General features: G+C 53.1%; 1 protein-coding gene across 3 annotated transcripts; it reads left to right on the top strand.

Annotated features, from left to right (window-relative positions):
* Positions 1 to 3,053: 3,053 nt before the first annotated feature.
* On the top strand, positions 3,054 to 10,430 carry PGAM5 (PGAM family member 5, mitochondrial serine/threonine protein phosphatase). 3 transcript variants are annotated; one of them, XM_023241225.2, is made up of 6 exons: positions 3,054 to 3,283; positions 6,021 to 6,199; positions 7,140 to 7,265; positions 7,370 to 7,458; positions 7,577 to 7,710; positions 8,051 to 9,388. In XM_023241225.2, exons 1-6 carry the CDS (start codon positions 3,093 to 3,095, stop codon positions 8,091 to 8,093), a joined length of 762 nt encoding a protein of 253 aa, XP_023096993.1. In that variant the 5' UTR covers positions 3,054 to 3,092; the 3' UTR covers positions 8,094 to 9,388. The 3 variants fall into 3 exon arrangements, with proteins under 3 accessions (XP_023096993.1, XP_023096992.1, XP_023096991.1); XM_023241224.2 differs by lacking the exon at positions 8,051 to 9,388 and adding an exon at positions 9,395 to 10,430 and having other exon boundaries at positions 3,056 to 3,283; positions 7,580 to 7,710; XM_023241223.2 differs by lacking the exon at positions 8,051 to 9,388 and adding an exon at positions 9,395 to 10,430 and having other exon boundaries at positions 3,057 to 3,283.
* The last annotated feature ends 2,048 nt before the right edge of the window (positions 10,431 to 12,478 follow it).

The following is a 12,478-nucleotide window of genomic DNA, read 5'->3' as shown; positions in this document are numbered from 1 at the left end:
TCCGTGATGGTTTTAATTTCTCAGAATAATTGCTGTCACTTTGGAAGAAGAAATGGGTGGCTAGAGGGCTCAGATTTTTTTTTTTTTTACTTTAAAAAAAGTTGTGGTTAAATCTGTTCTACAACTGCTTACCTCCGTGGAGCCGTTGGAAAAGGGCCCTTCTAGAGCAGGATTTCGCCCTGCGAGAACCATACGCCACCTTTCAGTGGATTTTCTGCTCTGTTATCACTCGTTAACCTTCCTTCTCACCTTTTCTCATTCTCAATATCCTATTCTTGTTTCATAGCTACAATACCCTTGGATCCTAATTTTATATTAAAAAATCTCTCTTCTGTTGCATATGCTGTTTCTGTTTTCTCAGGGTTCACGTTTTTTTTTTTTTCTTTCCTTCCTGTTTTGCTCTTTCTCCCAGTCAGGATTTCCCCCAAAGTCTGCTAATCATACATCAGTGTTTAAGAGTCAGAGCCACTCATATGGCACCCTCAGTGTGGGCTGACCAATTTGGCTGGAGATGACTCATTTTCAGTAACTGAGGCCTTTTCTCTTAGACTGGTCAGTTTTCCCAGAGAGGAATTCTTTAATTTCTTGCCCAGCAGAAGGGTCGTGGTTGTAGCAGAGCATGGTATAAGCCTAGTGGCCAACATTCTTGTGGCTAACTAGAGGAAAAGAGTTAGCGGTCCTATTAGTATGTGAACTCCATAATCTCAGCTGTACTGCTGTATCTTCGTCTCCGTGGTCTGGTGTCCTCAGATCCACAGTCCTTCTGGTTTAAATCCTCTGGAATGAACGTCTTCTGCCATGATGGAGGTGAGGTATTCACCTGAGGGTACAGGTCACGGAGGGTGTGCAGACGACAGTCTCTTAAAGGCTCTTCAATCAGTCCTTCTTTGTTCAACCCTATCCCCTTCCTAAGAGGTGGGGCTACGGCTTGTAACTCCCAGATTCTTCCAGACTCACTGGACTAACTGAGCTTGTTCTTGGTTTCCCCACAATACTGGCAACTGATGCTCCATTTCTCAGGTCAAAGGTGATCTGATTCCCAGCTTCCAAAATTTTGTCAACTGATCTTTTTGCTTTGTTTCTTCCTGTGGACTAATTTTTTTCCTTTCAAAATCTTTTTACTATCATTTTAGTAAGCAGCCTTCTGGAAGAAAGAGGCATGAATGTATGGTTTCAAGATGCCACGTTTGTTTGTTTGTTTGTTTGTTAATTTATTTAAAATAATGTTTGAGAGAGAGAGAGCACGAATGGGGGACGGACAGAGAGAGGAGACAGGATCTGAAGCAGGCTCCAGGCTCCCAGCTGTCAGCACAGAGCCCGATGTGGGGCTCGAACCCATGAGCTGTGAGATCATGACCTGAGCCAAAGTCGGACGCTCAGTCGACTGAGCCACCCAGGCGCCCCCAAGGCACCATGTTTAAACAGAGATCTGGGTATTTCTGTGGAACAGATGCATTCTCCAAAACCCAGAGTGATTTTTTCCAACTCTTGATTTTGGCTCAGGTCGTGACCTTGAGGTCATGAGATTGAGCCCTGCATTGGGCTCTGCACTGGGTGTGAAGCTAGCTTGGGATTCAATCTCTCAATCTCTCTCTCTCGGCCCCTCCCCATGACACACACACACACACACACACACTCTCTCTCTCTCTCTTAAAGAAACATTAAAAAAAGTGTAAGTCAGATCATGTCAGTTTCCTACTTAAAAATCTGCAAAGATGACCCAGCAATTCCTTTTCTGGGTACATACCCCCCTCCCAAACTGAAAGGGACTTGAAGAGATATTTGCACACTTAAGTTCACAGCATTATTCACAGCAGCCAAAAGGTGGAAGCAACCCAGTGTCCAGTGATGTGTGATGGATAAACAAAATGTGATATATGCATAAAGTGGAATATTATTCAGCCTTAAAAAGGAACTTTGACACACGCTACAACACGGATGAACCTTGAGAACACTATGCTGAGTGAAACAAGCCGTTCCAAAAGGACGGATACTGTGTGACTCTACTTACACGAAGTCCCTAGAATTGTCAAGTTCCTCCAGACAGAAAAGGGAAAGGTGGGACCTGGGGGCTGGGGGGAGGCATAGGGAGTCTGTGTTTAATGAAGACAGTGTCACTTTGGATGGTGGAGTGGCTGCACTATAATGTGAGTGTACCTGACGCCTGGGTAAGATGGTGGGGCACCTGGCTGGCTCAGTCAGTAGAACATGGGTCTCTTCATCTCAGGGCTGTAAGTTCAAGGCCCACGTTGGGTGTAGAGATTACTTACAAAAACAACAACAAAAAACCCCACCTTTTAACAAAACCCCGAACTGGTTAACAGTCAATTTTGTTACATGCATTTTACCGCAGTAAAACCAAACAAACTCGATGGTTTCCTAGTTATATTAGGTTCTCTCTGCAAGGCTCCCTCATCTCTCCTAGCTGCTCGTGGCCTCAAGGCTGGGACTCCCAGAGGCGGGGCCCCCAAAGAGTAGACCCCCCCCGCCCCCTGCGGGGTCACACACCCCTGTGACCACACCCCTTCCCCCTTCCCCCCCCCGCCCTGTCACACACATCCGCGGCCCCATCTCACACACACAGGCACGCACCGCCCTCTCACACACGTGGCTCTCTCTCACACCCACACACACCCTGCAGCCCCGCTGCACACACCCTCGCCCCCCCCCGACCCGCAGCTCCCTCCCCCTCTCTCACACATACACCCGCGGTCCCCCCTTTTGTCTCACACACACACACACACCCCCGCGGCCCCGCCGCTGGCTCTGGCGCTCCCGTCGGGCTCCCGAAGGAGGCTCCACGCGGGCAGCGCAGGGCAAACGGGAGGCGCCGCGTGAACGCTCGCCGTCTGAAGGCAGGAATGACTAGCACTCCGGCCTTCCGCACCGGATCCGGGGAAAAGGTCTCAGCCCTGTCGCGCACCACACCCCTTCCACTTTGTTTCCGGAAGTTGATTTTGCCTGGCCGGGGCGGGACTTCCGTCCCGGCGCTGTCAGCCGGCCGGAAGCGGGCGCCGGAGGAATCGTGTCCCCCGCGGCGCGCCGTCCTCCCGCGAGCGCCTGCGCGGAGCCGGCGCGCGACGGGCGCGGGCATGGCGTTCCGACAGGCGCTGCAGCTGGCGGCCTGCGGCCTGGCCGGAGGCTCGGCCGCCGTGCTCTTCTCGGCCGTGGCGGTGGGAAAGCCCCGCGCGGGCGGGGACGCGGAGCCGCGCGTGGTCGAGGCGCCGGCGTGGGCGGGGTCCGCGCGCCCCGGGCCGGGCGTCTGGGACTCCAACTGGGACAGGTGCGGGGCCCGCGGGTGGCGCCGGGCGCGTCGACGGTCGGGCGGTGGGGACCCTGCGGGCCGCCTGCCGTCCCGTTGGGTCTGAGACGGCTGGTTCCGCCGAGGCGCGGGCGAGACCGGCTCGCGTGCGGGCTTGTGTTCCGGATCTGGCCGCGAGGCCGGCTGTGGGGGCGGGCGGAGGCGCCCGCGGCCCCCGGAGCCTCGGCTGTGCCGCACGACCCCGCCGCCGGCCCGGGCCGCCGAGGCTGCCTCGGGGGTCGTGTTGAGAGAGCAGTGCGCTGCCTGTGCACCGGGGAGCCCGGGGCGGCGATGGTGGGCGGTGGACAGAGGGCTTAGATCTCCCTGTCTTCGTTTCCCTCCCTCGACTTCTGAACGCGCGGATTGGAGGATCCTTGCCTCCCAGCTGAGCGGAATGGGGACGAGGGGCCCAAAGGATGCTAGCCTGGCCCCTCAAGGGACCTGTGTGCGGGGAAGATGTGCGTCTTGGATACGCGCGTGAGCCATCTGCCACACGTGCTTATCGAGCGCTTGAGATGTGGCATCTGTGATCAGGAAACATTTTTTAGTGTTATTTGATGTTAGTGAATTTAAATTTAAAAATCAAAGCAGTGCAGCTTTTTTAATATAGGTTATGTGTTGCAGTGGTGGTATTGACACGTTGGATTAAATAAAGTAAACTTTTGAAATTTCACCTGTCCCATTCTACTTTTTAAAGGTGGCTCTTTGGAAACTTACATTTGTTGCTGGTGTTCTGTTTCTATTGGACAGCACTGGTCCGGAGTCTGGGAGTGGCCACTGTGGGATGGTTTACGCAACCCCAGTTCCTCCTCTGTCGTTTATCTGAATGAGTGCACAGAACTGGTATTGACTAGCAGCCTAGTTGTATCAAGAACTTCATGGGTATTTTCTTTTAGAACCTTTAATTAAAATACTTAGAATACATTTACAGGAAAATTGGAAAGATAATAAGCGTTCCTGTATACTGCACACCTGACTTCCTCTTTTACTAACATCTTACTTTAGTATGGTCTATGTGTCATAATAAGTGAACCAATATATGTGTGTTATTAACTTTTTTTTTCTTTTAGCGATTGTACTTTTTTGCAGTGTCTTCAGTTTTCAGTTATTGTTGTCTCTTCCAGGATCCCACGTGACAATTAGTCATATCTCCTCAGGCTTCTCTTGACTGGCAGTTTCTCAGACTTTCCTTGTTCTGATGACTTTGACCATTTTGAGGATGGTTATCGGGAATTTTATAGAACGCCCCTCAAATGGGATTTGTCTGTTTTTCTCATGATTGGACCAGGGTCATATCCTTTTTTTTTTTTTTTTTTTTTTTTTTTTTAAACATCAGTACAACTTCTGAATTTCTTAGGGCTTTTTAAGGAAACAAGGTGGACTCTGACTCTGTTTGAAGCAGCACTGGACTCACTTTATTAGTTGAGGCTGACACACTGTATTTGTTCACCAAGTCTAGATTTATGAAGGGGGATGCTGTCTGTGCTGGAGAGTTCCAGGACCTCATCCAGTGAATTCTCCAGCCTCTTCCTGAAGAACCTCATCCAGTCTGGGCTTTCTGTGTCTGTGCCTGCCATGCCCAGGGGGTCTTCTCTGGCTCAGCCCTAGGTTCTAACCCTAACCCTAACCCATGTGGCATCTCAGCCTATCTGTATTAGGGCACCCCAGGTTTGCCCTGCAGAACCCTTGAGTCACCACCCCTCCCCCCAGACCTTACGCTTTCACCACTGTCTCAGCTGAGTATGTTCTTTCCCTCGCTCTGCCCATGACATAGACCTTTAGCTCTTACTAGTTTCAGTTCTGGGAGCCACCAGACATGCTTGTCTTCATGACATTTGGTCATTTCTCAGCATCTTTCCTGCTGCTGTCCTCCCACTTTCCCATCAGCTCTTCCTCATCTTTCCAAGAGTGCCACCCAATCGACTTCATGATGCTGGGAGCGTCTTCCTTCCTCCTCACTGTCCACCATGATCGCCACTATCCCATGTGCTGCTGAGCATTTCAAGTGTGCCTAGCGTGACTGGGGAAATGGGAGTCTTATTTTAACTTTCATTATCTTGATTGTAAGTAGCCACATGGCCAGGGGCTGTCATTCCTCTGTGTCAGCAAGTTCATACTGGCCTTCTTGTGGGCACTCCCCCAGCCCTCCCTCCGCTGCCTCTTCCTGTTACCTGGTTTCATTTTCTCCATGTCACTGACCACCTGGCTGTTACCAGTCTTCGCTAGAACGTAGGTAGCATGAGGGCTTCGCTTGTCTGCTTCATTCGCTGATCACCCCAAACAGGCCTGGTGCTTGGGTCTGTGCAGTAAATGAGATGTGCTCTGGGAGGAGGGACTCTCAGGGGCCAGTGGCAGAAGGCAGAGGACAACTGGCTTCTCCCTGTGCTTTCCTAAGACAGAAAGACTGGCTTGCCGGAAATCTCCAGACTGAGTTGTGAACAGGGGTCACAAAGATGACACCTCTCCTGTTTGCTTTTTTTTTTTTTTAATTTTTTTATGTTTATTTTTGACAGAAAGAGAGAGACAGAGACAGAGCATGAGTGGGGGAAGGGCAGAGAGAGGGAGACCCAGAATCTGAAACAGGCTCCAGGCTCTGAGCCGTCAGCACAGAGCCCGACGCGGGGCTCGAACTCACGGACAGTGAGATCATGACCTGAGCTGAAGTCGGACGCTCAACCGACTGAGCCACCCAGGCACCCCTCTCCTGTTTCAACATTAGGCGAGAACCGCTGTCCTTGGTGAACCTGCGGAAGAGGAACCTGGAATCTGGAGAAGAAGAACTGGCCTCCAGGCTGGACCACTACAAAGCCAAGGCCACGCGACACATCTTCCTCATCAGGCACTCCCAGTACCATGTGGATGCTTCCCAGGAAAAGGACCGCACGCTGACGCCCCTGGGTACGTGCTGGTCGCACCGGGCTCCATTGTACCTGTGTCAGGGGCCTGGCCGAGATTCAAGCACGGTCATTAACAGTGAGCGTCAGCCCGACTGACACAAGACAGTCGTTGAAAACACCCTCGGCTTTAAAAAATTGATGGTGAGGCTTGCAAGCGATCAGATCTGAGGCATAGCAGAGGTGTTCTGTACCCCCGACGCCCTGTGGGTGCCTACTGTGCACCCTGTGTGCTTGACTCAGCCTGCTGCTGAAGACCCTGTGTCTGCACATGCAGGTCTGTTTAGAGTCGGCTTTGTGATAAACCGACGAGACCGGGTGACAGCCGCTCTAACTGGCCAGAAGTGCCGCGTGTTGCAGTTTCTGGCCGTCGTGAGCGGCACTGCCGGGCATGCCTGTCCACCGTGTGCTGCATGCAAGCATGTCTGTAGAAGAAACTCCAGGAGGAGAAGTACACAGTGGTCTGCGCTGCACTTACCCATTTGTGCGTGTATTAAAAAATTCAGATGGCATAGAGGGTTTGGCAGTCTGTTCTCCAGCCTCCTGTGCTGGTCACTCTGAGGCCATCGGGTCTTTATGTGTTGACATCTGTGATGATTGCACAGCTGGTGGATCGGTGGCACGTTGTGACTCCATCTTTGGGCAAAACTGAATAAAAGTGGCATGAGGGACCCAGAAATAGTAAACAGGACCCTACCTAGACTTCAGCGAGCCTCAACCTTGGTCATTGTTTTCAACATTTCTTCTGGATGGGGCTGAAGGTAACTGGATTATCTCATTGGTCTAACCTGCTGAGTGCCTGGCCCCCAGTTAGGCCCAGGCCCCAGGAGGGCCTGCCCATCTTGTCCCCCAACCCTCATGGTACTTGGGTGAGGACTGGGGTATTTGTAAACAGAAGAGGGGCTGCAGCAACATGGAATTCTCTGGTGTGTTTCACCTTCAAGGTCGTGAACAGGCTGAACTGACGGGGCTCCGACTTGCAAGCTTGGGCTTGAAGTTTAATAAAATTGTCCATTCGTCCATGACCCGTGCCATCGAAACCACTGATATCATCAGCAAACACCTGCCAGGTGAGTGCCCTGCAGCCCCAGGCCCCTTGGCGGCAGGACTGAGATGGGAGGGCTCTGGGCAGCCTCTCCCGAAGGGGTAACCTGAGTCCCTGCTTTTCCTGTAGGCGTCTCCAAAGTCAGCACAGACCTGCTGAGGGAAGGCGCCCCCATTGAGCCCGACCCACCCGTGTCCCACTGGAAGCCAGAGGCTGTGGTAAAACCCCCACTCCCCCGGGGAGCACCCCCTGCTCCACCCCCTCACTCTCTCCACACCCCTCGACCTGTGGCCTGCGTGCTGCCCCTATGCTTAAGATTCTCTACTCTGCCCCCAGCAGTATTACGAAGATGGGGCCCGGATCGAGGCTGCCTTCCGGAACTACATCCACCGGGCAGACGCCAAGCAGCAGGAGGACAGTTACGAGATCTTCATCTGCCATGCCAATGTCATCCGCTACATCGTGTGCCGGTGAGGAAACAGTACAGACGCAGCTGCTTGGCCTAGTGTAGGGCGGGCCGCCTGGCCAGTGGTGTTTCCTGGGTGAAACCCACATGGCCACCTGCTTAGGGCTCTGTGTGCCCTGGACTCCTCGCACCGTACAGTCTGTTTCCCCCATCTTGGGAGACAGTGCAAACATTCTCTTTCCAGTTTATACTGTTTGTACCTAGTACCCGCCAGTGGGTCCTGCCACAGCGGATCCTGTGGTGGCATTTGCCTGACGGTGCTTTCGTGTTTCCCTCATTCTGCATTTCTTCATTCAGATTCTTTTGTAAGAGCTCACTCTCACTCTGCATTGGTTTGTTTGTAGGATTATGGACTCACAGATCTTTAGTTGGCGCCATGGGTCATAACGCATCAGCACGTCGCTGCTCTGGCTGCCCCAGCATTGGCTGCTGGGCCTCACTTCCTGGCACTATAGTAGGTTCCGGAGCCCCCATGAGTGACGCCTGCCCTGAGGCGCAGCTGTGTGTCAGAGGGCTCTGGAGGTGGTTAGGCTGGCTGGCGCTTACGTATCTGACCAAAGCTCACTTAGTGCAAAATGTGAAATAGCCGTAAGCCCAGCCAGCCCCCGGACCCACCAGAAAATGTGTGTCAGGCATTTGAGTAGCTGTGGGATTTCCCCTTCTCGTGAGATGACAAATATGGCAGCAGCAGGACAGGACACAGCCCAGCCGGCTGGCCTGTGGTGCCGTCCAAACCTACGCCTAGGGTCTCTGCTGACCCTGCTTGACCCTTGGGCCGGTCGCCAGAGCTGGGGGGTGGGCGCGCATACAGCCTCTGGTGAGAAGCTCAGAGCATCCGGGGCAGGGTGCACAGGGACACCAGGCCACATGGAGGGCGACTTGAGACGGGGCTCCACACCCTCCAGCTAAAGTGCCCCCAGAAGGCGTAGTCTGGAAGCTCCTGTGTACAACACACCGTTTCCTCTGCGCCCTCCTGTCTGCTGCTCTTGGCATGCGTGGATCAGCCGTGTGTGAGCACCATGTTCTAACATGGCCTGGGGTAGGCTGACGTAGGCGACCATTAGGAAGTGACCCCAATGCTGAAAACACAGAAGTAATCGTGGGTTTGGCATAAAGGTGGCCCGTGTGACGAAGGGCTAGAAGGAACCAGAGCATCCCCGTCACGGTACATGAGGGCCCTGCAGAGCCTGGGGGAGACGTGAAGAAGACTCGAAAGCAGCACTAAGGTAGCTCTCCCCGAGGCTGTCGGCCGCAGGGTGAGCCGCCGGGCTGGCGCTCGTCCACTGGGACATTCGGGGCTCAAAGGACGTCTGACGACTCAAAGGGAAGCCATTATGACACTGGGCTTTTCAGCAACTATCGTGCCTAAAAAGCATTTCTAAGAACAAGAAGACACTGCTCTAAGGATTATGGGTTACACCACCCGGTTCCCGGCAGTGAGTGGGTCAGGAGTGGGTCTTCTGCACCATCTGGCGCCCCCTGCCCCCTTCTGATTACACTGGAAAGAGATCAGCCACACTCACCTGTAGAAACCATGTGTTTCTGACTCACCTGCACCTCTTGAGCTGGGTTGGTCCCCTGACTCGATGGGTTGGTGTCTGCCCAGCCCTTCCCTTTGAGGGTCCTGGCCCCGGGAAGGTCTGAGGGGTGACTGAGCCCCCTGTTCCAGCATGTTCTTTCTCTTCCAGGGCGCTGCAGTTCCCCCCAGAAGGCTGGCTCCGCCTCTCTCTCAACAATGGCAGCATCACCCACCTGGTGGTTCGGCCTGATGGCCGAGTGGCGCTCAGGGCCCTCGGGGACACGGGGTTCATGCCTCCGGACAAGATCTCCCGCTCCTGAGGGCTGCCTGGAGGACCTGCTCTCCAGGTCCCAAGCCTGGTTCGCACAGGTGCCGCCACGGACACGGCTCCTTCCCCATCTTCCTTCCACAGGCTTTGCTGCGGTGATGCTGTTTCTCGGGGAGGAAGGTGAAAAAGCACGAATGTCTTTAGTATCTAAAATGTGGCGTTTCGGTCTGTACTTCGGCCCAGGATGGAAAAGGGAATCATCCTGAGCAGATCAGCCTGATTTCTCTCTTGGGGTTCTCTGCCTTGTCTGCCAGGACGGGGCCTCACTGACACTGTCTGCGGGGACTACGGCCAGTTTGCCCAGGCGTCTTTGGTTGTGACTGCTGTTGGCCACGTGAGCCCCTCGAGGCTGTCGGCAAAGTCCATTAGGCACGAGGGGCTCCACGGAGGAGGGGCCACCAGTGCTTCCATTCAGAACTTGTCATACATTCTTCTCATTTCTTAAAACTCTATCACTTAAATATTTGTCAATTAAAGATTCTATTCATCTGGGTTCTTGCTTTGGTAACCACTCAGTCTGGAGTCCTGCACCCGTGACACCGCTGGGTCTGAACTGCCCTGTGTTGTTAGGCCTTTCCCGGCACCTCAGAGGAGCATGATGGGTGAGGGAGGGGACCGGAGAGCGACAGTGCAGCCAGGGTCCCGTTTCAGTAAAATACCAGACACTTTAGTCTGCCTCTGGCTGTTAATCCTTTACACTTACGGATGAAACTGTTTAGACGTGATGTGTCCATTCCAAGTATTTGTTAACTTAGGAGAAACTTCCTGTGAGGTGGTTATGAACATTTTCTGCAATCTGTGCAACTAATTGGGACATCTGATCCATTTCTCTGTAACTTTGGAAATAACTGCAAAATAAAATTTTATTTTACTGGTTTTTCAAGGTGCTATTGTGAATGTCTTAAAGAAAACAGGAGCCCAGACTTGCCAGAATGCTGCAGCAGCGGTGGCAAGTGTTTTCCACAGTGATGTGTTTCCTGGGGTTGACGGCCTTGCTGGACGTGTACCCACCAGGGGCCAAGGCCCAGACCCCAAGATGCACCAGCCCCATGGCACTTTCTAGAAAGCTGCGACATGCCAGGGGCTGTGCCGGCTTCTCAGAGGATACAAGTGACAGGCAATACATCTGACCTCCGGTGTGCATGACGCATGGGAACCCGAGTCTGAGCCCTGGACCCTCAGACCAGCCAGGACCTGAGGTGGAGGTAGCAGGCCCTTCCCCTCCTTCCTCAGGGAAGTTGGTGCTGCCGCCTCTCTCATCTTCAGACCTGCCTTTCCAGCAGCATTTCACTTGACCTTTGAGATGCAGGGCAGCATTTTGGAAACCAAAAACAAGCCCACATCGCGGGGAGGCAGGTGAGGAGCAGGAGGTCGGTGCTAACATGGGGTCGGGGCTCACTGATGTCTGAGGGGACAGGGACTCCAGACTTCTGGGATGTCAGCAGCACTGTCCCAAGTTCGGCCCAAATGAGAGCTGTATCAGGAACCCACATCTGGGAACAAACAGCACTTGGTTCCTATGGTGGCCTGCTGCTTATTCCAAAATACTGTCTTCTGAGACCATCAGAAAGGAACGGAGTGCATCTGTAAGCAAAGACGGTACTGGCGGGTTTTGTGCGCAGCTGCAACATGCGGGTGTAAGACAAGAAAAGTGCAGGCCCGGTGAGCACACCCAGCTGAGGACGAAAGGGCAGTGAGTGAGCGATGGCCTCTGAAGTCACACCCCGTCACAGCAGTAATCCCACAACCCACCATTTCCTCTCGAAGCTGTGAATGTTTCTGGTAGTATCTCCAATTATTCACGAGGATCCGTCTGTGGTCCTTGTTGGGGAAGGTCTTCAAAAAGACGTGACTGCCAGTCGACCTGTGAGCTGGCCCCACACACCCGGAGGCTCCTCACCCTCTTCCCTCCTTGGATATGGACTCCGCTCACCTTTCCTGCCCACGGAGCCTTGAGATGGTGACGTGGGACCGAAAACGTGTGTACAGCATGCGTGAGTGAACCGCTGAGGCTTCCACAGAAATTTCTGGAGGGTGGCTGCAGGGATCTGTTTCATCCTCCCGAGACAGGCCTCCTACAGAAGTTCTTTGGCTTGTTACACCTGGAGCGGCTGGCCTCTTTCTTGGTTTCTCTCTGCCCCCCGTACGGGGGCCAGTTACACATTTCTCCCGGAAACTCCCAAGAGGGTTGCAAACCAACACCTGCCACGTGTGGCGGGCACTCATTCTAGAACAGCCTGGCTCTGGTTTTCCCCCAGGCGATGATGGCGGGGGCTTTCCTGTGTCCCTCGTGTGTCAGCCGGTGCCACAGCACCACTGAGTGGTCCCCAACACCTCTTCTGAAAAACTTACACTCCATTTGTTAACATCATGAGACCGGTTTCATTTCCAAGGGCGATTATGAAATCTGTGCTAGCTTAACTCAAAGTTTTTCAAAACCATGTTAGGAACAAAAAGGGCCAAAAAACAGCAAATTCACCACCACCAGATTAATGTACTGTTTCATCACAACACTGCTTAAGATTTTACTAAAAACGGTACTTGCCCAGACACCAGTGAGAGCAGTCTTTCTGAAAGCTTAGAATTATTACCACATGGTTTTAATAATAATTTCATTAAGTAGCTTAAAAAACAATGCAAAATCACCTTAAGACACACGATAACGCATTCATTGAGGCCAGGGCCACCTTCTATAAACAAATGAGGAGGGGCACCTGGGTGGCACAGTCGGTTAAGCGTCCGACTTCAGCCAGGTCACAATCTCGCGGTTCGTGAGTTCGAGCCCCGCGTCGGGCTCTGGGCTGATGGCTCAGAGCCTGGAGCCTGTTTCCGATTCTGTGTCTCCCTCTCTCTCTGCCCCTCCCCCATTCATGCTCTGTCTCTCTCTGTTCCAAAAATAAATAAACGTTGAAAAAAAAAATTAAA

Source organism: Felis catus, chromosome D3, assembly GCF_018350175.1.
Source record: "Felis catus isolate Fca126 chromosome D3, F.catus_Fca126_mat1.0, whole genome shotgun sequence".
NCBI classification, from domain to species: Eukaryota; Metazoa; Chordata; class Mammalia; order Carnivora; family Felidae; genus Felis; species Felis catus.
The sequence above is the reverse complement of the archived record's forward strand: the minus strand, read 5'-3'. Positions and strand labels throughout refer to the sequence as shown.